We start from the raw sequence: 25,865 nt of genomic DNA on the forward strand, positions 1-25,865 counted from the left end.
AAAAAATTTGCAGTCCTACATTAATCAAAAGCTCTATTCTTTTAAATCTTCATCATGATAAGCAGGGTGTGCATTTACTACTCCATAGCAGCAAAATTCATAAAAATATTGCTATGCTATTGCTACCGCTCTCGCTTTGACGAGAGCCATAGCAGAAGAACGGCGAAGCCTATGCTCTGCTCTTCTCGTAGTTTTGTTGCTTCAAAAACTTCAGCTATAGCTGTTGCGGCTGTCTTTAAAAATAAACATACACAGGCAAGCAACCAATCTGGTAGTAGTTTCCTCGCATCCTTTTCTTTTTATTTCCCTCGCGCCTAACACCTACCACCTAACTACTAGCTACTAACACCTACCACGAACAAGCACGTGCTTGGTGTCGCAAGGTCACTTGGTATGTACTATACATAGTGCATCACAGTCTTGCAATAAACAAAAATCTGAAATAACACATTACGCAGTACATGAAAATATCTTAAATAACAGCGATATTTTTATAGTTTTCTATTCATTTTCGGATCGTTATATGAGAAGTCGTCCGATATTCATAAAATTAAAACTAGAATTCTGAAATAAAACAAAATGGCCATATCTTAAAGAAAATAAAAATAGGTTGAAAAACAGCTAAGCTATAATTTTTTTGTTCAACAATTTTCGATCGTTCCCATAGCAGCTATATGATATCCGGCCCATTTCGATATATGTACCACTGGGAGCCGTCAAAAGACTGCTGCTCATTTAGATAGCTTCAAAACTGACGAACTAGTTTGCATAGAAACAGAAAGCCGAACAGACGGATTTGTCTAGATCGACTCGGCTGTTGATGCTGATCAAGACTATATATCGTTTATAGGGTCGAAAATGTATGCTTCACTGCGTTGAGTCCTGCTGACTAAAATGATAATACCCTGCAAGGGTGTAATAAACAAATTTGGAGATTAAATTGGGAACTATGCTAATAATAATTTACCTACTTTATAGCTTTATAGTAAAATTACAATAAAACCTTTTTGTGTCCTTACCAGAATTTAGGATATGTACACTATCATTTTCCCTACAAATACTTTAAAAGGAATATGTTACGTAAACCCTATTGTCAAAGTATATTTTCTTATTTCCTATTTTAAGCTTGATTTTATTTGCTTAACTAGTTTGAAAAAAAAATTGGAACAGCGATTTAAAAATGTAATGTTTAAAACAAAAAGCACATATTTAGAAGTTAAGAACTTAAAATTTAATCCTGCATATTGTCTATATACATATATATATATATTTCTCTCTCTCTCTCTCTCTCTTTTCCTCCCACACTTATTTATTGTTTCTATATTTTTAATTTTTTGTATCTTTCTCTTTTTTAATACTTAAAGGTAATAGGCGGCGAATTGCAAGAACGCTTGATACCGGTCCCCTATAGCAATAGCAACACTGATCAAGCTGTAAGCCCTTCAACAATTCCTATTCTTGTTTTAATTTTTCTCTTTTTTTTATCATTCATTTAAATATTTAAGTTAAGAACCCCAAAGCTTAAGAATGAATGCTTGGAAACGCATGTTTGCATCTAAAGTCATACGTAAATACTACTCTTAAAATAAAATCTTTAAACAGCCATAAAAAAATTTGTCCTTATGTATCCTTGTCCTTGTATCTGCTAAATCTTGATCTAGAGAAAATACTTAAGGATATGTTGTGTTGGCTGTGCTTATTCAATACTTTCAATATTGTATATGGGCAACTATCTGATGTCGATCGCGACATTTGTACGTATTATAACTAAATAAAAACATGTTCCAAGACTTCAGTTTAATTTTACCAAATTAGAAACCTATGGCTCTTGGCTAGCACTATAAATGGTGCTGAAATCGACTTTGGAAAATGGTTCGTTTTCAAGATAATTTCAGAATTCACTTAAAAAAAAACAAGTTTAAGCACTGAAGCGAAACGTGATGAAAGATTTTTATGCAATTAATTATGTATAGATTCATCTTCATAATGTATTTGGTTTAACTTTAAAATATTAAGTAGTTTTATTTTAAATAAAATTTTTCTCTCTTTCGAACGCTACATTTTTTCCACCGTACTTTTTATGTTTTTATTTTTTAGGTAAATTAGTAAAACATTTCTTATGTTCGAAAGCAAAAGTCAAAGCATAATGCTTCTGTTTTAGAACTTTTTATCACAAAACATATTTTTAAAAAATCGCGTTTTCTCGAATTCTTATCTAATTATTTCGAAATATGTTTTAGAATATGCTAGATTCTGTCAATGTTGATCAACTGGAACACTTCTTAATATGACCATTCGAAAACAAAGATTTTAAGGAAGTTTTGCTGTTTTGGCCGCGGGTGCTGTTTCTGGAGAGTTACCCATATACATACATACATATACTCATATAACATACAATGTACATATATTTGTATGGAATAACCATTTCGGTTAACCGAATTAAATTCAGTCGAAGAGATAGCTCTCTATTTCGTTTTGGTTGGAATTAATTTTTTATTTGAAAATTGGATTGGTTATTTTATAACTCTGAGACCCCTGTGTCCCATCTTAGTTTAATCTATATTTATTATGTCTCATATATAATGCATGATATTGGAAGACTAGTTTTTATGTGAATGCATTTTATGATCGGGGTTACAAATGCAGATAAAAAGTGAATGAAATTTAAATGGATTACTTATTAGGCATAGATAGCATTTTTTTTGTGTTCGTTCCGTCTGGTATAAAAACTGGGAAATCCAAGTATTGCTCCTAATAAAATACTACGGATATATTATTTATTACTCTATGTTGCATTGGTTCGTTCACTTTATATTCATACATACTACATATGTTAAAACGTGCTTAACTTAAACATGTGTGTGTATTCTTAAACAAAATTGTTTGTGTATTTAATATTGCATTAAATATTATTATTATTAAAAGCCTGACTCACTAATCAAAAAGCTATTCTCCTATCATATATTACTGTAGTTTGTCTAGTTTTTGTCACTGTTTTCTATTTTTTGTGTCTCTCGTTCTCCTCTCTCTCTCTTTTCTTTTTTTATTTAATTTTTTTGTGAATTAGATTCGTGTGGTGAACGCTTTTCGCCAAGGTCTAGATGCCCGTTATGGCGACCATACGAATAATACGTCGCTGGCTGAGGTGCTGCGAAAGCAAGCGATTATCGGAAACGTCTTCCATTGAGTATGCCGACAATATACCCGATGAGCTGACCATACCCGAAATCGATGTCGAACGTTTATCATCGCACAGTCACACTGAAACGGCTGTTTAATAAAAATCATTAAGATTCATCGCACGTATTGGTTGCCGTGAAAGCGGTTGCTTTAAAGATGCGCAAGGTAACACTGAAGCCGACGCCTCAAAGATTCACCCGGTCACACTTCAAATTAATTGGAATTGACGCATACAAACATCAATACGAAACCTACTCAATTTCTTCTGAAGAAAATAAGATGCAACTTTTTCGAAGAAAATTTATATCGAAAAACTATTATTACCGGGAATACCACCACCATAACCCGCTATGTACATTTATTAATCTCTTGAAAAGCGGTTTAAAAAGATTAAAATGTACTTAAAATATTGATATGCCTACTGAAAACCCCAAAATAAATGAGAAGTCTTCATCTGCTGAGTTTTTGTAAGAAACTGATTTTATTTCATTCAAACCCTAGCTTATATAGCTAACATAAGTATGTACATTGTAGATCTTAGTTCTAGACCCACGCATCGGACAGTTCCCGATCGTGAGAAATATTTTAAATACGATAAGGGTGCACATGTCAACCCGATCGTACATATCTTAAACAAACCCAGACCGCTCACAGGAGGTCATATTTACTTGTTACTTGTTACATAGGCTCAAGTGGCGGTTGTATTAATAGATAGATATGCACATACAAGTGCTGCGGCAGGGCTCTGCTGCTGGGACTTAATCGCTAACAGATGCTTCTTATCTATAACCGTGTTCATGTTTGAACATTCTGCCAAGGGCCAGCAAAGGTGTAGGTGTAGTTGTAGATGATAGTTGCAGTCAAACATAAGTGGACTGTATTTATTTATTCGATATTATTAATTTCGCAACTAATATTTTACAACGCCTCTGTATCATGGCTTAATAAACAATTACAATTTAATTTTAATTTTTAATTCATGTTCCTGTGTGAACATTCTGCTAAGGGCCAGCAAGCTGTTGAATTTTAGGTCATAAACTTCTCAAAAAATACAATACAATTCAAAATGATTTTTTTACGAATTACAAATTTTAAGATATTGTGTACGGACATCGAAAGCATCAGCTTGTAATTGCCTGCTTACGGAATTATAATTATTTTTTATTTTTTATTAGCAGAGTGCCTTTAGTACTCCTAGATACCTCCAAAGTGAGGTCCTGCCGGCGGAATAGGTGGAATAAAATGCCACTCAATTCCTTCTTTTAATGGCCTTTGCCAAGTTTCTAGCTGCGCCTACAAAATTTGTTCCGTTTATCGGAATAAATAGTAGCGCATTTTCCTGTTCTTGCGACAAACCTTCTGAGTGCTGCTGCAGTCAGTGTGGGATGCGTTGAGGTGCCGCCTGAATCGTCGCTGCTGCTGTCGTCGCTGCTGCTGTCGTCGCTGCTGCTGTCGTCGCTGCCGCCTGTGTCGTCGCTGCGACTGTAGTGGTTGTTGCAGACTTATTTGTAGTTGCTGACGTGCGTTCGTCCCTCCTTCTCCTTATTCTCCGTCAAGGGCTGGGTAACTTCCACACAAAATTTGTTTATATTTTGTCGATTACTCGACAATACAAAATTTTTCATTTTTATTCTCTTAAAAAACCAACCAATGGAGGTGGAACAATTTTTTGTTTTTTTTTTTTTTAACAAAAAGGACTCTTTTTTATCCTTTTGCTTTTGGCAATTTCAAATGCCACAAAATAATTTTATTTATTATTTTCCAATTTAATGCACTTTTTTTTTTCTCAGTACGCCTCCAAACCATATATTTCAATGGTATTACAGCAACCTTTAGCTATGTCAAGCCTAAATGGTGCTTCAATTTAAACATAAAAAACTCTTTTGTGTCTTTTTATACCCTTGCAGGGTATTATAATTTCAGTCAGAAGTTTGCAACGCAGTGAAGGAGACGTTTCCGACCCTATAAAGTATATATATTCTTGATCAGCATCAACAGCCGAGTCGATATAGCCATGTCCGTCTGTCCGTCTGTCCGTCTGTCCACCTGTCTGTTTCTACGCAAACTAGTCCCTCAGTTTTAAAGCTATCTGAATGAAACTTTGCATATAGTCTTCTATATACTCTCACTGCTATATATGTCGGAACGGGCCGGATCGGACGACTATATCATATAGCTGCCATACAAATGTTCGATCGATTTTTAGAAAAAAAATTATAACTTTGCTGTTTTTTAATATTTTTGCACCATATTTTAGATATGGCTATTTTATATTATTTCTAAATTTTGGTAAAAATTTTATGAAAATCGGACGACTATATCTTATAGCTGCCATAGAAACGATCGGGAAATTAATAGGAAACAATATATAACTTCGTTGTTTTTCAAAGTATTTTCATCTACTGAGGTATAAGCTTATTTTATTATTTTAGAATTTTGATATAAATTTCATGAAAATCGGACAACTATATCATATAGCTGCCATAGGAGCGATCGGTAGATGTAGAGAAAATGTAAAGGTGTGAATGTAAAACTGTAACTGTCAAACTGTAAACATAATAAGTATAGGTAAAATGTAATGAAATAATATCTGCAAGGGTATACAAACTTCGGCGTGCCGAAGTTAGCTTCCTTTCTTGTTGTTTTATAATATTATTCTCTGTTCCTTACCACGGGTGGGGGGAAACAAGAGATCTTTATTTTTGCAGCCTTAATCTTTTAAGGTGCTGGTTTAAAACTCTGAACCTCTTACCACAGGGGGGAAAGTTGCAGTGCGGTCGAAGGACCAAAATGAAAACCCCAAATAAATAAGAACTCTCCATCCGGCTCGAAGGACCAAAATGAAAGAGCTCCAAAATAAATGAGAAGTCTTCATCTGCTGAGTTTTTGTAAGAAACTGATTTTATTTCATTCAAACCCTAGCTTATATAGCTAACATGAGAATGTACATTGTAGATCTTAGTTCTAGACCCACGCATCGGTCAGTTCCCGATCGTGAGAAATATTTTAAATACGATAAGGGTGCACATGTCAACCCGATCGTACATATCTTAAAGAAACCCAGACCGCTCACAGAAGGTCATATTTACTTGTTACTTGTTACATAGGCTCAAGTGGCGGTTGTATTAATAGATAGATATGCACATACAAGTGCTGCGGCAGGGCTCTGCTGCTGGGACTTAATCGCTAACAGATGCTTCTTATCTATAACCGTGTTCATGTTTGAACATTCTGCCAAGGGCCAGCAAAGGTGTGTAGCAAGCAGCCACACTAACCGATGTAATAAGCAGCCACACTAACCGATTGTAGAAGACAGTCACACTACCCTATACATTGACACATTGATTGTACACATACACACTTAGTCATAAGAATACACCAATACACTTAAGAAATAGGCTAAGGAGAGAATGGAAGAATGAATAAAGAACACTTCGTTTGTGACCACTGTAAGGAAGTTCGACGGCTGGGGTAGGTCTCAGTCACGTCCAAGGTCCTCTTTAACAGAAAAATTTATAAAGATGTGGGACAAAGTGTTTTGACGCGCGGTAAACTGACGTGAGATGGTAGCTGTCAGTTACCGGGATACGAAGCCAGAGAAATGACTTGTCCGGCCTTTGCAATAAAGCGAAATAATCGGCGGAGCGCGTTTTGGGTCGGGCCCATAGCAATCGCTAGAAGGAGACCGAGAGAGGGGTCGATTTTGGGGACCACCGCTTCCTAGGGCAGAGCTTATGGCCTAAGATCTAGGCATTTTGAGCAAATATTCTACGTAATTCATGGCCAGCGTGATTGTGGGTCGTTCCCTCGCGAGCTGGACTCGATTTGAGTCGAAAATTTAACTTGAGAGAGGTTTTCTTGAATTTATTTACTTTTCTCATTTTTAAATTTCTCTGCATTTTATTTTTCCCACTGTGGGCAGCATACGGCCTCTCGGAAGTGGCGGTCAGTGATTAACTTCTCCGCGAGAGCAAAAATATATTTAAATAAGATTTTACTTAAATCTCATTATTAAATTTCGGAGTAAAATTTCTCCCAGTGTAGGCGAAACTCAGCCAACCCCCCCCGCAAGAAACGAAATGTACAACCGTACGAGTTTATTATACCCTTGCAGGGTATTATAATTTCAGTCAGAAGTTTGCAACGCAGTGAAGGAGACGTTTCCGACCCTATAAAGTATATATATTCTTGATCAGCATCAACAGCCGAGTCGATCTAGCCATGTCCGTCTGTCCGTCCGTCTGTCCGTCCGTCTGTCCGTTTCTACGCAAACTAGTCTCTCAATTTTAAAGCTATCTGAATGAAACTTTGCATGTAGTCTTCTATATACTCTCACTGCTATATATGTCGGAACGGGCCGGATCGGACGACTATATCATATAGCTCCCATACAAATGATCGATAAATTTTTAGAAAAAAAATTATAACTTGGCTGTTTATCAACATTTTTGCACCATTTTTTAGATATGGCCATTTTATATTATTTCAGAATTTCGGTAAAAAATTCATGAAAATCGGACGACTATATCTTATAGCTGCCATAGGAACGATCGGGAAATTAATAGAAAAAACATTATAACTTCGTTGTTTTTCAACCTATTTTTATCTACTCTGAGATATAAGCTTATTTTATTAGTTCAGAATTTTGGTATAAATTTTATAAAAATCGGACAACTATATCATATAGCTGCCATACAAACCGATCGGTAGATGTAGAGAAAATGTAAAACTGGGAATGTAAAACTGTAACTGTCAAACTCTAAACAATAAGTATAGGTAAAATTTAATGAAATAATATCTGCAAGGGTATACAAACTTCGGCGTGCCGAAGTTAGCTTCCTTTCTTGTTTTTAATTAGTTTCAGTTTTCATTGTTTTATTTAATAACGTTGCATTTTTTTCCCAGACTTTTCCCTTTTTAGCTTTCGTTGGTTTTATTTAATAAAGTTTGCAGGGATTTTAACAAAAAAAACAAGGTTAGGTTTCGGGGCATTATTTCTAGCCTACTCTAGCGAAAACCGCATCTTGGCCGTCGAGAAATTTCTATTTACACATGTACCCGCTGGCCAAAATGCGATCCTCCCTATACACTCACCCGTCTCCGTTTTTCTCCGCACACACACACGTCTGCCGGTGGCTGCTGCTTCCCAGCAGACAAAAACTCCGTAAAAAATATTAAAAACTGAAGTTTTGCGGACCGCAGGCGGACAAAACGTCCGATTTTAGGCTCAAGATCGGTAGCAAAGTAAATTACATGTCCTGGGGTTTGTGGCACCAAAACCTCTCATTTTCGGAGCACGAACTAATAGCGTTTGCGGACGCTGTGGCGAGACCGGAAACGGTACCGATAGCAACCCCTTTACGATACCCGAAAGAGTTCCGTTAGTGGACCTGTGGCGATACCGGAAAAAGTACCGTTTGGGGACCTTTTGACGATGCGTTTCAGATACATTTTTAATATCTATTTCCAACTCAATTTTTTTAGAATTTCGGGTTTTTTTAATGTAAATAAAACATACATTTATTTATGTTTATCATTGTTTATTATTTATCATTATTTAACTTAAAAAATAAACATTTTACTTAAGATTTGTTCATTTCCTTAAAACTAATAATACTAATACTAACCGTCCTGTGCATTCTGCTTTTGTGTCTGCTTGCATCCTCCAACGCAAATTTGTTTATAAAAGCGGCTGTAAAAATATAAATTATTATAAGTATATACGTATTAAAAAATATACGAAAAATATACATACCTTTGACGGATGACGTAATAAGCATCTCTCGAATGGACATTTTGAACTCTGTCCCAAACCAGGACCATTGGCGCGCCACTTCGTCGGAAATTAAGTCTCGCCAGCATAAATAAATAAAAATCTAGTCAATATTAGTTCATTAGTATGAGATTGTACATATTAATCAATTTAAATTTAACACTTACCGTTGAAAACACGTGCGTCTTGTAAAAAACTGTACACTCACGTCCGCACAACTCGCCGGTCAAAAGGAAAAGAGTCGCGACGGTATACATTCCTCAAACCAAAAGAGTTGAAAGATGATGCAATAATATTTGCCTCCCGCTCATTTGCAGCGAAATAACAAAAAAACAGGCAAGCGACAAAAGATGGAAGGAGAAGAACCGTTCATCGAGTTCTAGAAATTTCGTTGACGACAAGATTTTTAACGCGTGCAGTGCGTTTTAGTGTCCGTTAGCGGGACATTTGCGGCATTTGCACGGGTCCCAGTGTTAGCCCGTTTCAGTATCTGTTTTCGGACCAGGTTTCGACAATTAGGCAAACCTATTGCGGTAAGTCCGCTTTTTGGCCGCCCACTGTACGGTTTAGTGTCCGTTAGCAATACGTTTTTGGTACATTCACGGGAAACGCCACAGTTTTGCTTTTCGTCCGTTTGCGCGTCCGTTTTTGAGCATTCCCCGAACCTAATGCGGAAACTCCGATTCTTTGTTCACATTTAATATTTTTAGCGGACATTTCTCGGATCCATCCGCACTGAGACCGCTCTTTGCCTGCTGGGTTCCGCCACGTCCTCGCCGTCCGCTTCCAAAAGAATTTGCCTCCTTGGCCGTCGAGAAAACTTCTCCGCACTCCACTGGCTGCCTCACGATCACTGGGCACTTCGAGTACCACCTTCCTGGTTGGTCTCGGGTATAAATTGTCACTGTCTGTCGAGAGAGGCTGTAAATAAAACGAGCGTCTGACGTTGTTGAGTTGATATTTCAAACTAAATTTATTTCTTAAAATCCTAGCTTAGGTAGCTAACATGAGAATGGAAATTACTTATTTCTAGACCCACGGATCGGTATATCTCCGACCGCGGGAAACCTTCTATGGTCTTTATCTTTAACATATGGTGACCACTCGCAGGAGGTCATATAACCCACCAAGCGTTCTAGGTACCTAGCTGAGATAGGTATGCACATTTGCTAGAGTGCCGGACATCTGCATCCCAGACGCAACAATTTGGTGTTGTTTTATTGCTTAAACATAGACAGGCTCTTATCTTTCTGATATTCATATTTGTGTGTTCTTTCTGAACATTCTGCCAAAGGCCGGCAAAACTGACATAAGATTTACATAATTTATTGCTTATGTATAATTGCTTCAACGATTTAGTGGACTGTAATTATTTATTTCATTTCATTTTTCAACTTAAATCTTGCTCTTCTTGTTTATTTATATTTCCTTTTCAACATTAGATTTTCTTATGTCTTAAATTACCATTCGTTTTATTTTGTGTTTCTTAATAATAAAAATAATCGTGTTCTTATGAACATTCTGCCAAAGGCCCGGCAAGCTTGACATTTAGTGAACAATATATTTTATTTTTGATATTTGTGCAAACAACGATTTAAGTGGACTGTAAATTTGTATAATTTTTTAACATATATATTTTTACTTAATTATTTGATATTAATTTCCTTGCAACGGGCCGGCAAATGTTATGGCTTCTAATCTTTGCCTAATTAAACATTTTTTCACAAAATATATTATCAAAACTGCTATAACTATCAATGAAAATATAAAACCAGCGTGTCTGGAAATTTGATGGATATGCAATTGTGGATGGTATTATTTTTCTTAATTTTTGAACAATTATTTTTAAATTAAGCAATCGGTATTGAAACTATTCGTTTTATCTAAAGCTATCATGATTTTAACTCCAGCTTTCTAAATACCTCCGAAGTGAGGTCCTGCCGGGGGAATATTACGTTACCTAACTCCTGATCTAACTTGCGTTTTTATGATATTTTATACTCTTTTTTTTTTTTCTTTACAAAAACAAAAAATAATTATATTTCTAATAAAAAAGAATTTTTAATAAAGTTGATTAAGCTGCTGCTTCTTCCGCTTCTGCCGCGCCGCCGTCGTCTTTAATGTTGATGTTGTTGTTTCTGCTGCTGCTGTCGTCGCTGCCGCCGTTGTTGGCTGTAGGACGATTTTCTGATGCCGCCTGTATCGTCGCTGCGGCTGTAGTTGTTTTTGCAGACTTCTTTGCTGCCGTGCGGTCTTCCCTCCTTCTGTACCCGTCTTGAGTTGGATACTTAAAAAACCAACCAATGGAGGTGGAACAATTTTTTGTTTTTTTTTTTTTTTTTTTTTTTTTTTTTTTTAATTTAATGCACTTTTTATATCTTTTTTTTTTTTTTCTTTTAAACACATTCACTACTGATATTCATGGCTTCAGCACGCCTTACCATTTCTTCCATGGTATTTCAGCAACCTAAATGGTGCTAGTATTTTAAAACATAAAAGACTCTTTTGTGTCTTTTTGTTCATATATTTATTCTCTGTTCCTTACCACGGGTGGGGGGACACAAGAGATTTTTATTTTTAGCAACCTTAATACTTTTAAGGTGCTGGTTTATAACTCTGAACCTCTTACCACAGGGGGGAAAGTTGCAGAGCGGCCGAAGGACAAAAATGTCGAGAGAGGCTGTACATGAAACAAGCGTCTGACGTCTTTGATCGAGCGGCCAAAGTACCACAAAATGTCAGAGAGGCTGTAAAAAAAGAGACACGCGTCTGACGTGGTTGAGATGATAAAACAAACTCTAAGGACCAAAACGAGACTCTGAACCTCTTACCACAGGGGGGAAGGTTGCAGAGCGCTCGAAGGACCAAAATGTCGAGAGAGGCTGTACATGAAACGAGCGTCTGACATTGGTGAGCTGTTCTTTCAAACTAAATTTATTTCTTAAAATCCTAGCTTAGGTAGCTAACATGAGAATGGAAATTACTTATTTCTAGACCCACGGATCGGTATATCTCCGACCGCGGGAAACCTTCTATGGTCTTTATCTTTAACATATGGTGACCACTCGCAGGAGGTCATATAACCCACCAAGCGTTCTAGGTACCTAGCTGAGATAGGTATGCACATTTGCTAGAGTGCCGGACATCTGCATCCCAGACGCAACAATTTGGTGTTGTTTTATTGCTTAAACATAGACAGGCTCTTATCTTTCTGATATTCATATTTGTGTGTTCTTTCTGAACACTGTCAATATCTGGGTTTACACTCGTAGATCGCAGAAAAACTCCGTCGCGTGAAACACTCCCGTTTTGGCTTCGTTGAAAAAAAACTACGTCGACCGCTCGCACGTCTATCCGTTTTCGTCGCCTCCGCAAAAGTAAATCCAGCCACGCGGCTTTGCCAAATTTTCGGCCGCGCTGGTAATTTTCCATTGCTCTTGCATTTCGGTGCATCAGCTTCCCTCTCGCTCTCTCCCGTTGGCGCGTGCCAATTTTCGGGGGTTGCTTTGCGCTCGATCGTATGCTCGCTCTCCGTTGCTCTCATACGGCGCTAACTCCGTGGCCACTTGTTCGTGGTGAATAACTCTCTCTGCTCTCCGAGTGTAGGTGTTTTTTTTTTTTTTATTTAAAGATATAAGTATCATACATAAGTAGTAGAGTAAGAAAGAGAAATGTCCGCTCCCGCGGGACTGCCGCAAAGCTATACTTCGCGGGGCGGCAGGCGGTCAGGTGCCGCTCATCGTTCGCCGTCCATGCGTCGGATCTTCTCCCGGCGCCTCTGCTCTCTCAATACGGTTGCTGCCATGTTCGTAACCGCCTCCCAATTGGACGGCGTCTCCAGCATACACCCGATTATGTTTTCCGGTGTAAGACGACAGCTCGTTGCTGCTTCCAGGGCAGCTCTATCCGCGCTGAATAGTGAGCATGAGAAGAATGCATGCTCTGCGTCCTCGACAACTCCGCTGCCGCAGTAATCGCAGAAGGGATCAGCCTCGTGTTTGAATCTGTGGAGGTATGCCTTGAAGCATCCATGGCCTGTAATCAGTTGCGTCGTGTAGAAATCCATCTGCCCGTGTCTTCTATATAGCCATGGTTCCAGTTCGGGGATGAGTCGGTACGTCCACCGTCCAGTGCTCGCACTATCCCACCTCGTTTGCCATAGGGAGATGGTTCTGTTCCGCTGAGTTCCACTACCCGAGTTGCCAGTCCTGCGCTCCGCTGCCAGTAGGTCGATTGGGACTGTTCCAGCCACAACCAGTGCGGCCTCTTCCGATACTGTGCAGAAGCAGCTGGAGATGCGCAGTGCGCAGCGTCTATATACCATCTTGCATTGTCGACTGTAGCTCGCGGTCGACATAGCTTCCGCCCATATCGGCGCGGCATATAGGATGGTAGACGTCACCACGGTTGCTATTAGCCTTCGACTGTGCTGCTTTGGGCCTCGTGTGTTGGCCATCATCCTTGAGATGGCGCCAGTGGCCTTGGAAGCCTTGGCCGCTACGTACTCCAGGTGGCTCTTGTAGTTTAGCCTGTGGTCGATCTGGACGCCTAGGTACTTGACCGCTGGGCAGGACTCGATGGTAGTCGACCCGACACGGAAGTTCACTTTCTCTACGGCCTTCCTGCTGCTGATGAGCACTGCTTCCGTCTTGTGTTCGGCAAGCGAGAGTCCGTTGTCCGCTAGCCAGGACATCAGCATGTCGATGGCAAGGCTGCATTTTGTGGAAACATCAGCCAGGTGCTTCTCCACAGTGACCAATGCGATGTCATCTGCGAAGCCCACTACAGAGCAGCCTTCGGGCAGATTCAGCCTCAGTACACCGTCGTACATGACATTCCATAGGATTGGCCCGAGGACTGAGCCTTGGGGTACGCCTCCTGTTACTTGGTGCTCCTGGTTTCCGGCGTCCGATTTGTATTGCAGAACGCGGTCTTTGAAGTAATCGGCTATCAGCTGTACGAGGTATCCGGATATGCCGCCCCGTTGGAGTGCTTGGAGGACTCGGCTCCAGTTTGCAGAATTGAAGGCGTTTTTGACGTCCAGGGTGCACACAAGGCAGTATTTCTTGGTGCCTCCTTGCCATCTTTCGCCTTCAATCGCATTTTCTGCCAGCTGCGTTACCTCGCGGATTGCATCGATAGTGCTGCGTTTCTTACGAAACCCGTGCTGGTGGCTGGATAGGGCTCCGCGCTCTTCGATTTCCGCTTCTAGCCTGCTGCATATAATCCGCTCGAATATTTTTCCGAGGGAGTTCAGCATGCAGAGGGGCCGGTATGAAGATGGATCGTCGTCCAATTTTCCCGGCTTCGGAACGAGTACAAGCCTTTTCTGCTTCCAGCCTGTAGGAAAAGTCCGTTCGGCGATGCAGTTGTTGTACACCTCCGCGAACAACTTCGGGTGGGACTTCGCTATCGCAAGCAGGGCCGCGTTTGGGATGCCGTCTGGTCCAGGGGCCTTGGAGGCTTTGCAGCTGGTTAGCGCGCTTAGGACCTCCTTTTCATCAATAGGGATTGGTTCCCCCACGGTCACGTTGGGAAGCACCAGGGGCGGCTGGGCTGGAAACAGCGTGGTAACTATTGCTCTCAGTTGCTCATGGGAGGTTGGTGTCGGCTGTCTGATTAGCTTTCCCATTACCATCTTGTAGGCCGACCCGAACGGCTCCTGGTCAGCCGCGTCGCAGAGGTCCTGGAAGCACCTGTTTTTGCTCGCCCTGATGGCCACTTTGAGGGCTTTCTTCCTCTCCCTGTAGATGGACTCGTACATCCCTTGCAGAGGGCGTCCTCTGTTTCGCTGGCATCTCCGCCTTGCTGAGAGGCACTCGCTTCGGGCTGTGGCTATCTCCTGGTTCCACCACGGGACTGGTCGCCTGCCACATCCCCTGCTGGAGCTCTCCATTGCCGCATCGCAGGCAGCCTTGATCCTGGCAGATAACCCATCCGCGCAGCTATTTGCATCCCCAATGATGGCGTTGCAATCCATGCTGGCTAGAAGCACTTCTACGTTTAGGGTGTGTACCCTATACGCAGTTTGCCGGTCAGGAAGTCGCTGCTGGCTGTGCATCGTATTGAAGGTTATCGCGGCATGGTCGCTGTATGTTAGCAGGTCCGTGACTTCCCATTGGCTGTTCCGGGTGAGTTCCGGGCTGGCAAAGGTCAGGTCGATGACTGACTCTCTGCCTGCCTTGCTGTAGGTGCACCTGTTACCGTCGTTGAGGAGGCAGACATTCAGGGTGGCCAGGGCATCCAGGAGGATGGTTCCCCTCTGCGTTGTCCTCGAGCTCCCCCAGGCGGTGGACCATGCATTGAAGTCCCCAGCGATTAATACCGGCGACCTTCCACGGGCGTCCTGGGCGATCTCCTGCACCACATCTCGGAAGGCGTCTATGTGCATGCTCGGAGCAAGGTAACAGCTGTACACGGTCACCTCATGGATCTTGGCCCTGGTGTAGCCAGGTCTCGACGCTCTCTGCGTCATATGGCCCGCAGGCTGCCCGCAGCTCCAGATGGCTGCCCCGCCGTCGGTGCTCTGCTGCCACACACCGTCAGGTTTTGCCCTATACGGTTCGCTTAGTATAGCGATGTCTGTTTTCAGCTCCGTAGCCGTTTGGGACAGGAGGTCCTGGGCTGCTCTGCAGTGGTTGAGGTTAAGTTGGAGAAACTTAACCATTCTGCATGTGTTTGGCGGCCTTCTGGTACTCTGGGCAGGACCTGCTCAGAGTCGCGTGCTCCGCGTCCCTCGCGGTCTTTCCCGCTCGGGTGCATAAAATGCACATAGGCTTGCCATGGCATGTTTTGTGCTTATGGCCAGTGCCTCCGCATTTGAAGCAGGAGTCCTGCGTGGTCTTGGCTGTTGCTTCCGGGGCTCGGCATCTCACAGCATTATGTCCGAAGCCCATGCACTTAAAGCAGCGCTTCGGTTCTGTCTTCTGCCTAATGCGGCAGACGACCCATCCGATCCGGATTTTGCCCTTCTCCAGCAGCCTCCGCGCATGCTCAGGTCTAAGGTTGACCGTAGCGATCTGAGTCCCGCCGAATGCTTTCCGCATCCTGGGTGCAGCGTCGCCTGAAATGTCGCATTCTTCGCCAGCGAACAGGGCCATGGTGACCTCCTCTCCGCTGGTCATGTCGTCCAGATCGCGAATCTCCACCTGGACTGTTTCATGCATGACAGTCACTTCCGCTTTGCCGGAGATGGCTGTCTTTATGGCAGCTTGTAGCTGTTGCGTAGCTGGATCGAGGGGCTTTTGCATCCTAAGCAGGAGCCCGCCATTAGCTGTCCTTCGCACACCTTGCACGCTATTCTTGAGTCCCTGTAGGGAGGGCTCGGTTTTTACAATCTTCAGCATGTCCGCGTAGGATCCTTCGTTGCATTTGATTAGAATAGCGTCAGAGCGCTGTTTCCTTGGCTTCGGAGTGCGTGGTGCGCGATCTTCCTCCCGCACGCTGGTCTCAGCTCTGGTCTGAGGGTTCTTTGGCTTGGGCTTGGCCTTAACAAGTTGCCAAGCTGGATTTCCTGGCCTGCCTGCGGGTGCATCCGCATGCTTCGTGCCACTCAGCGTCGGGGTTGTCTGCTGGCTAGCGCATAGGGTGGTGCGCTCGGGGTGGGCGTCGGGGATAACTTCTGCAATTTCGAGCTGTAGCTTTTTCATAGCCAGCATCGAGTCTATTGTGCTCTGCGTGACGTGACGGACAACCTTTTTGTTGTTGCTTTTGGTGTCCGTGAACTTCGCGATCATGTCATCCAGCATCGTTCCAAGCTTCTCAACCAGGGCTTGTGCGCTAGGTCTTAAATTTAGATTTGAACCCGAATTCAAATCCAAACCCAAACCCAAACCCAAATTCAGACCTAAACTCAAATTCAAACTTAAAATTCAAGATTCAAACTCGAAATTCAAAATTCAAAATTTATAGTTCAAAACTCAAGATTAGAAATTTAAAGCCCAAAATTCAAAATTTAGAATTTAGAGTCCAAAATTCAAAATCCAAAATTCAAAATTCAAAATTTAAAATCTAAAATTTAAAATTTAAAATTCAAAATTCAAAATTCAAAATTTAAAATTTAAATCCGAGTGTAGGTGTGTGTGTGTGTGTGTGTGCGGGATCTAGAGATGTGAGAACGGGGAACCAAAGATAACTACTAATTCTTGACTACGCTTAAATTCTGTACAACTAGAAGATGATTATAGTGCGAAACTTGGCTGCTTAAATATACAGCTTATTTTACAAAAACAATAGAAAATGATTATATACAAAGATTATGTTTACAAAGTGAGAAGTGATTAAAGTATTATACAAAATTATTTCCAAAGCTTATTGTACAAGGTGAGAATAATTTGTGGGCATTTGCCGGTTTGTTTTGATTTCGCTGCTAGCTGCTGCGGCTCTCCATGAGCGTTGGCGGCAGTTGTTATTGCCGTCGGCTACTGTTGTTGTCGCTGCCGGCTCCTGACCGCCGTTGTTGTTGTTTTTGGGCGCTGCTGACGCTGTTGTTGTTCGCTGCTGACGCTGTTGATATTCGCTGCTGACGCTGTTGATCTTCGCTGCTGGCGCTGTTGATATGGTTCGGCTGACGTTGACTCTGCTGTTGTTGTTGGCTGCGGGAGCTGTTTTTGTTGTCGGCGGCTGGCGTGGTTGCCGTTGTAGTTGGCCGCCCGTATTTGTGGGAAGTCGAACGACTCCTCACACCACTGAAAAGAACAGAACGTGCCTCCTACAATTCAGAAGTGGGATAACTGAGAAGACATTTTTTTTTTCTCAGACGCTCAACCTACAAAGTGAATAAAACATTACAAAAACTAAAAATGGAAACCATCGGTGCAGACGACTACACCGTGGCGGAACTACGCAATTGGCTGGGAAGGCTCAACATGCAGAAAAGTGGAAATAAGGCAACGCTTGCCGCAAGACTCAATGGAGTGCCCCCCGAAGCGCGAGGAACTTGCCCGACGATGGCGGAATTGGAAAACGACGCCGGTAGTAGCGGTTTGGAGCACGGCGACGCCGGAGCAGCGGCGCCAGACAACAGCGTCGAAACCGTAAGCGACATGATCGAACATGAGGCCAGAGCGGCTTCCACAGTAGCTGAACGAAACGTGCATGTTCACGATGACGCCAGGACTTCGGAGTTCAACCACCAACACAATCCGAGACCAGCAGACGAGGTAAATGTTCCCGAAGTTTCGACTCAGTTGGATGCCTTAAAGCGTCAGCTAGAGCTAGTCCAATTGGAAAACGAGATTCTGAGAATGGAATTTGTTCAGCGTCAGAACAGCGATGCCATACCGAAACAGAACAGCGATGCCACACCGAAACAGAACAGTGCTGCCACACCGAATCAGAACGGTGGTGCCACACCGAATCAGAACAATGTCTCCACACCAGATCGGAACGTCGCTGGCGGAGATGCCAGATCGGAGGGGACACCAGTAAACAACAATTCTTTGCTGGCCATGGCCAGAGAAATGCTTCCAACATACGACGGCGCCGCTAACAACAAGCTGCCTGTCAGCACATGGATCGCACAACTTAATGCTATCACGAAAATGTACAATCTGAGCGATGACGTGATCCGCATGTTAGTGATGTCGAAACTAAAGGACCGCGCTCAAGTTTGGTTGCACTCATCTGAAAGTTTGCTGACTTTGCCGATTCATGAACTACTACGACAGATTGATGAGGCTTTCAATAGCAAGAAGAGCAAGATAATGTCTCGACGCAAATTTCAAGGGCGCAAGTGGAATCCGTCTGAAGATTTTTCCACATATTTCAAGGAAAAAAACCCTTCTAGCCACACACATCCAAATGGACGACGAAGAGCTAATCGACAGCATCATAGAGGGGATTCCCGACACTCTTCTGCGACAACAAGCACACATGCACTGCTTCAACTCGTCTGCACAGCTGTTGCAGGCGTTTGCAAAAGTTGCTTTACGTAAGCCACCACTGTCTTCGTCAGGACGGGCCAAAGTTTCGACCGGGAATGGACCTGCTTCGGCCCCTCCAAAAAGGTGCTTCAACTGCAACTCCATTGGACATTTCGCTGCTGACTGCCGCAAACCCAAGCGTGAGCACGGAGCCTGCTACGCATGTGGCAGTATGGATCACCAGGTACACCACTGCACTGAGAAGAAGTTCGTGCCCAGCAATGAATATGTAAGACCGTTTAAGATATATTTTGGTTCAGAACCTGATCAATGTTTGTTTTTAGAATGCCTAATCGATTCTGGGAGTCCAATTAGTTTCATTAAGATGTCATACGTGGAAAACATACTAGAAAAGCAAAATATCAAGTCAAATGAAAAGATTCTCACAAATTACGTTGGTTTAAATGGTAGCCCCTTAGATATAATCGGAAAAATATCATGTTTTGTTATTATCAATAAAGAAATGTTTAATTTTGAGTTACTAATTGTGGCGAACAAATCGATGGCATATGGAACAGTTTTGGGACGAGATTTCATGAGCATTTGTAACTTTAAGATTGTGAGAGAAAATGATAGTTATGCGAAAAATGATAGTTCAAATGATAGTTATGCGAAAAATGATAGTTCAAATGATAGTTATGCGAAAAATGATAGTTCAAATGATAGTTATGCGAAAAATGATTGTTCAAATGATAGTTATGCGAAAAATGATTGTTCAAATGATAGATATGCGGAAAATTGTTGTTCAAATAGTAGTTTTTCCAAAAATGATCGTTCAACTGAAAAAAAATCAAAAAATTATCGTTCAAATTATAGAAATTTAGGAAATGATTGTTTAAATAATAGAAGTGGTGAAGAGGATAGGTCAAAAAGTAATGATAACAAATTTAAGGATACAAATAATGTCAAGTTGATACAAAATACAGTAAAGTCACATTATGATGAACAAAGTCGTGAAAATGAAAGCAAAATTAATAGTCAATATGATAACAGCTTTGAATCAGAAATGTTATTAATAGAATATCCCGAGGCAACTGAATGCAGCCAGCTGAACATAAATGAGAATTGCGATGTAAATTTAAGAAGCAGAATGATAACTATTGTTGAACAATTTTATGTAAAAGCGAAACGTCCAGTACTCCCGTCAATAAAATGGGAAATGAAACTTAATTTTGAAAAAACTAAACCGTTCAACTACCCTCCGAGACGTCTATCGTTTGCGGAGAAAAGTCAAGTTCAAGATTTGTTAGACGATTATATAAAAGATGGTATTATACGTGCAAGCGAGTCAGAATATGCATCACCAATTGTTCTAGTTAAGAAAAAGTCAGGAGAGTTAAGAATGTGCGTTGATTATCGCACACTTAACAAAAATATGCTAAAAGACAACTACCCCACCCCCCTCATAGACGATCTAATTGATAAACTTTCTGAAAAAGTCCTTTTTACGAAGCTAGATCTTAGAAACGGATTCTTTCATGTGCACATGCATGAGGATTCGGTCAAATACACCGCGTTCACTACGCCAATGGGACAATACGAATGGCTTAGAATGCCGTTCGGGCTAAGAAACGCCCCCGCAGTCTTTCAAAGATTCGTAAATAGAATTTTTGCTGACTTGGTTAGAGAGGACAAAGTTCTCATTTACATGGACGATATTTTGATAGCAACAAAAGATAGTAAGTGTCATTTAGAAATATTAACAGAGGTGTTTAAGCGATTAGTAGATAACAAGCTAGAGCTAAGAATAGACAAATGTGAATTCCTTCAAAGTGAAGTAAAGTATTTAGGATACATTATATCAGGAGATGGCATTAAACCAGACTCAAAGGGTATGCAAGCAGTTAAAGATTTTCCTGTGCCAACCAAAACGCATGAAGTTCAGAGCTTTCTTGGATTGTGTTCTTATTTTAGAAGATTCGTTAAAGATTTTTCGACGAAAGCAAAAACGTTATACGATCTTATACGCAAAGATAGAAAATTTGATTTCGGTTCGACAGAGTTAGAATGTTTTGAAACATTAAAAACAAATATTCGTGATTTTTATTTTTTTTGTTCAAAATAAAACTCACCAAGCAATAACTTTTGATCCTTTAAGGATATTGCTAATATTGTCATATGTCCTTATAAAGGGACCCTAGAGCAACAATTGACAACAACAAAAACCAAATGTATTTTACAAGTGTTTGTTGCAATTATTTAATATAAGGTCAACTGTTACATACATAGCAGCAGCAGCAGATATACACAATTACCAAAACAATGATAATAATGATAATGATAATCATCATAATGATCAATCAATAGAACAATTAAGTACATTAATTTGCAATTTATTATGCATTTATGTATTTTAATAATTTTTATTTAATTTTAGGAACAACAATTTTGACAGCGACTCAATCTGAAAATATGTTGAATTAATTATTGCTTATTATTTATATAAAATGAATTTACTAACCTTTTCCTTCAACTGCCATAGTTGGCGTAAGAGCTGTTTTAGCTCCTTTTTTGCGCGCATCACGTTTTCTGGGTGTTGCAGCAATATGCGTCGTAAGCGTGGGTCCAGGAAGAGGCTGCAAATGACGACTTTGTTTGCTAACAGGCTTTCTTCTCGCGCAAACTGTGGCAGTTGAATAAAAAGCTTAGTAAATTCAACTGTAACAGTTGACCTTATATTAAATAATTGCAACAAACACAGGTAAAATACATTTTGTTGTTGTTGTTGTTGTCAATTGTTGCTCTAGGGTCCCTTTATAAGGACATATGACAATATTAGCAATATCCTTAAAGGATCAAAAGTTATTGCGTATGTATTTATTTATTCGATATTATTAATTTCGCAACTAATATTTTACAACGCCTCTGTATCATGGCTTAATAAACAATTACAATTTAATTTTAATTTTTAATTCATGTTCCTGTGTGAACATTCTGCTAAGGGCCAGCAAGCTGTTGAATTTTAGGTCATAAACTTCTCAAAAAATACAATACAATTCAAAATGATTTTTTTACGAATTACAAATTTTAAGATATTGTGTACGGACATCGAAAGCATCAGCTTGTAATTGCCTGCTTACGGAATTATAATTATTTTTTATTTTTTATTAGCAGAGTGCCTTTAGTACTCCTAGATACCTCCAAAGTGAGGTCCTGCCGGCGGAATAGGTGGAATAAAATGCCACTCAATTCCTTCTTTTAATGGCCTTTGCCAAGTTTCTAGCTGCGCCTACAAAATTTGTTCCGTTTATCGGAATAAATAGTAGCGCATTTTCCTGTTCTTGCGACAAACCTTCTGAGTGCTGCTGCAGTCAGTGTGGGATGCGTTGAGGTGCCGCCTGAATCGTCGCTGCTGCTGTCGTCGCTGCTGCTGTCGTCGCTGCTGCTGTCGTCGCTGCTGCTGTCGTCGCTGCCGCCTGTGTCGTCGCTGCGACTGTAGTGGTTGTTGCAGACTTATTTGTAGTTGCTGCCGTGCGTTCGTCCCTCCTTCTTCTTATTCTCCGTCAAGGGCTGGGTAACTTCCACACAAAATTTGTTTATATTTTGTCGATTACTCGACAATAAAAAATTTTTCATTTTTATTCTCTTAAAAAACCAACCAATGGAGGTGGAACAATTTTTTGTTTTTTTTTAACAAAAAGGACTCTTTTTTATCCTTTTGCTTTTGGCAATTTCAAATGCCACAAAATAATTTTATTTATTATTTTCCAATTTAATGCACTTTTTTTTTTCTTTAGCACATTCACTACTGATGTTTTCTTTTATTCAAAAAAAAAAGGCCTCAGTACGCCTCCAAACCATATATTTCAATGGTATTACAGCAACCTTTAGCTATGTCAAGCCTAAATGGTGCTTCAATTTAAACATAAAAGACTCTTTTGTGTCTTTTTGTTTTATAATATTATTCTCTGTTCCTTACCACGGGTGGGGGGAAACAAGAGATCTTTATTTTTGCAGCCTTAATCTTTTAAGGTGCTGGTTTAAAACTCTGAACCTCTTACCACAGGGGGGAAAGTTGCAGAGCGGTCGAAGGACCAAAATGAAAACCCCAAATAAATAAGAACTCTCCATCCGGCTCGAAGGACCAAAATGAAAGAGCTCCAAAATAAATGAGAAGTCTTCATCTGCTGAGTTTTTGTAAGAAACTGATTTTATTTCATTCAAACCCTAGCTTATATAGCTAACATGAGAATGTACATTGTAGATCTTAGTTCTAGACCCACGCATCGGTCAGTTCCCGATCGTGAGAAATATTTTAAATACGATAAGGGTGCACATGTCAACCCGATCGTACATATCTTAAACAAACCCAGACCGCTCACAGGAGGTCATATTTCGGGTTACTTGTTACATAGGCTCAAGTGGCGGTTGTATTAATAGATAGATATGCACATACAAGTGCTGCGGCAGGGCTCTGCTGCTGGGACTTAATCGCTAACAGATGCTTCTTATCTATAACCGTGTTCATGTTTGAACACCTACTTTTTCAACACCTTTTTTTAAAGTAATTTTGAAAGTATTTTTCTATTTGTTTGTGGCAACCCTGTGTATATCTTTGTTATTTATTAAATCTTTTGCAAGACACAAAAAAATTAAATCCGGCTTTAAATATGTTAAAAGAAGTTACTTACCATAATGAAGGCAAATTGCAAGATACTTACATCTGGTACTTGTAGAATTATTTCCAAAATTGAATTCCTAAAATAAAAATTTTTGCATAATTTTTTAGATATGGCCATTTTTATACCCTTGCAGGGTATTATAATTTCAGTCAGAAGTTTGCAACGCAGTGAAGGAGACGTTTCCGACCCTATAAAGTATATATATTCTTGATCAGCATCAACAGCCGAGTCGATCTAGCCATGTCCGTCTGTCCGTCTGTCCGTCTGTCTGTCTGTCCGTCTGTCCGTCTGTCTGTTTCTACGCAAACTAGTCCCTCAGTTTTAAAGCTATCTGAATGAAACTTTGCATATAGTCTTCTATATGCTCTCACTGCTATATATGTCGGAACGGGCCAGATCGGACGACTATATCATATAGCTGCCATACAAATGTTCGATATATATAAAAAAAATTATAACTTTGCTTTTTCAACATTTTTGCACCATTTTATAGATATGGCTATTTTATATTATTTTAGAATTTTGGTAAAAATTTTATGAAAATCGGACGACTATATGATATAGCTGCCATAGGAACGATCGAGAAATAAATAGGAAAAAAAATTATAGCTTCGTTGTTTTTTATCGTATGTTTATCTACTCTGAGATATAAGCTTTTTTTATTATTCTAGAATTATAGTATAAATTTCATAAAAATCGGACAACTATATCATATAGCTGCCATAGGAGCGATCGGTAGATGTAGAGAAAATGTAAGGCTGGGAATGTAAAACTGTAACTGTCAAACTGTAAACATAATAAGTATAGGTAAAATGTAATGAAACTCTGCTTTGTGAGTGTTTTCAGCATTTAAATCTATAATATAAACATCGAAACCAATCTGCAAGGGTATATAAACTTCGGCTTGCCGAAGTTAGCTTCCTTTCTTGTTTATTATTCAGAATTTTGGTAAAAATTTTATGAAAATCGGACGACTATATGATATAGCTGCCATAGGAACGATCAGGAAATTAATAGAAATAAAATTATAGCTTCGTTGTTTTTCAACGCATTTTTATTAACTCTAAGATATAAGATTTTTTTTTTATAATTCGAGAATTTTGGTATAAATTTCATAAAAATCGGACAACTATATCTTATAGCTGCCATAGGAGCGATCGGTAGATGTAGAGAAAATGTAAGGCTGGGAATGTAAAACTGTAACTGTCAAACTGTAAACATAATAAGTATAGGTAAAATGTTATGAAACTCTGTTTTGTGAGTGTTTTTAGCATTTAAATCTATAATATAAACCTAAAAACCAATCTGCAAGGGTATACAAACTTCGGCGTGCCGAAGTTAGCTTCCTTTCTTGTTTTATTAGATTTTTATACCCTTGCAAGGTATTATAATTTCAGTCAGAAGCAGTGAAAGAGACCTTTTCGACCCTATAAAGTATATATATTCTTGATCAGCCTCGATCTAGCCATGTCCTTCTGTCCGCTTCTACGCAAACTAGTCCAGTCAGTTTTAAAGCTATTCTATAGTCCTCTGAATACTCTCACTGTTTATATGTCGGAACAGACCGGATCGGACGACTATATTATATAGGTGCCATACAAATGATCGACAAATTTTAAGAACAAAAAATTATAACTTTGCATTTTTATTATTTCAGAATTTCGGTTTTAATTTTATAAAAATCGGACTACTATTTCTTTTAGCTGTCATAGAAACTATCGGGAAATTAATAGAAAAAATGATAACTCTGTTTTTTTCAACGTATTTTCATCTACTCTGAGATATGAGCTTTTTTATTATTTCAGAATTTCGGTAAACATTTTATGAAAATCGGACAACTATCATATATCATATAGCTGCCATAGAAACGATCAGTAGATTTAGAGAAAATGTAAAGCTGGGAATGTAAAACTGTAACTGTCCAATGAATTAATTTCGGATGGACGAGGATTTTTCCAAATAATTTTCTGTTCTTTATCACTATCAGTTTTTGTAATAAGTTGAAGAGGAACATACGATGTGACAAACAAGCAACTGTCTTCCAAATTATTGTTTTCATATTTCTGTTTATATTGGCTGTGTCCGGAACTGCCATCGAAGCCCCATTTCCCTATTAGTGTTAGGTTATTATAGGACTTATCGAGCTTGTCTGTTTCATCGCCTTGTAATTTTAAAATGCTCGATGCGGTGTGGTCCAACAAGCTTTGTAGCGAAACCTCAATATCACCTTCTGTAACGGTTAGTAGCTCTGGATAGCTTTTCTGCTTTTCCTTTAAAATGTTATTATAGCAGGGAAAAAAGTTAGCATCAATTTTTCCGTTAACGAAGCTTCTGATGAGTTCATATTGATTCTTCGTTAAGTTTGCC

General features: G+C 40.0%; 1 protein-coding gene and 1 long non-coding RNA gene across 7 annotated transcripts in view; both read left to right on the top strand.

Annotated features, from left to right (window-relative positions):
- Positions 1 to 25,865, top strand: part of LOC108071476 (plasma membrane calcium-transporting ATPase 2-like) — a 103,191-nt gene that overhangs the window by 72,884 nt on the left and 4,442 nt on the right. For 5 of the 6 annotated variants that reach the window (XM_070287588.1, XM_041776718.2, XM_070287589.1 and 2 more), the window contains one exon: positions 1,365 to 1,433. In XM_070287588.1, the coding sequence (XP_070143689.1) occupies positions 1,365 to 1,433 (69 nt within the window). Of the gene's footprint in view, positions 1 to 1,364; positions 1,434 to 3,067; positions 3,634 to 25,865 lie in introns of those variants that run through there. The other variant, XR_011445462.1, reaches the window with a different exon arrangement.
- LOC138929039 (uncharacterized) lies at positions 18,910 to 19,361 on the top strand. The gene is made up of 2 exons (XR_011445464.1): positions 18,910 to 19,105; positions 19,161 to 19,361. It is a non-coding gene; the product is annotated as an uncharacterized lncRNA (long non-coding RNA).

Source organism: Drosophila kikkawai, chromosome 4 (assembly GCF_030179895.1).
Source record: "Drosophila kikkawai strain 14028-0561.14 chromosome 4, DkikHiC1v2, whole genome shotgun sequence".
Lineage (NCBI taxonomy): Eukaryota > Metazoa > Arthropoda > Insecta > Diptera > Drosophilidae > Drosophila > Drosophila kikkawai.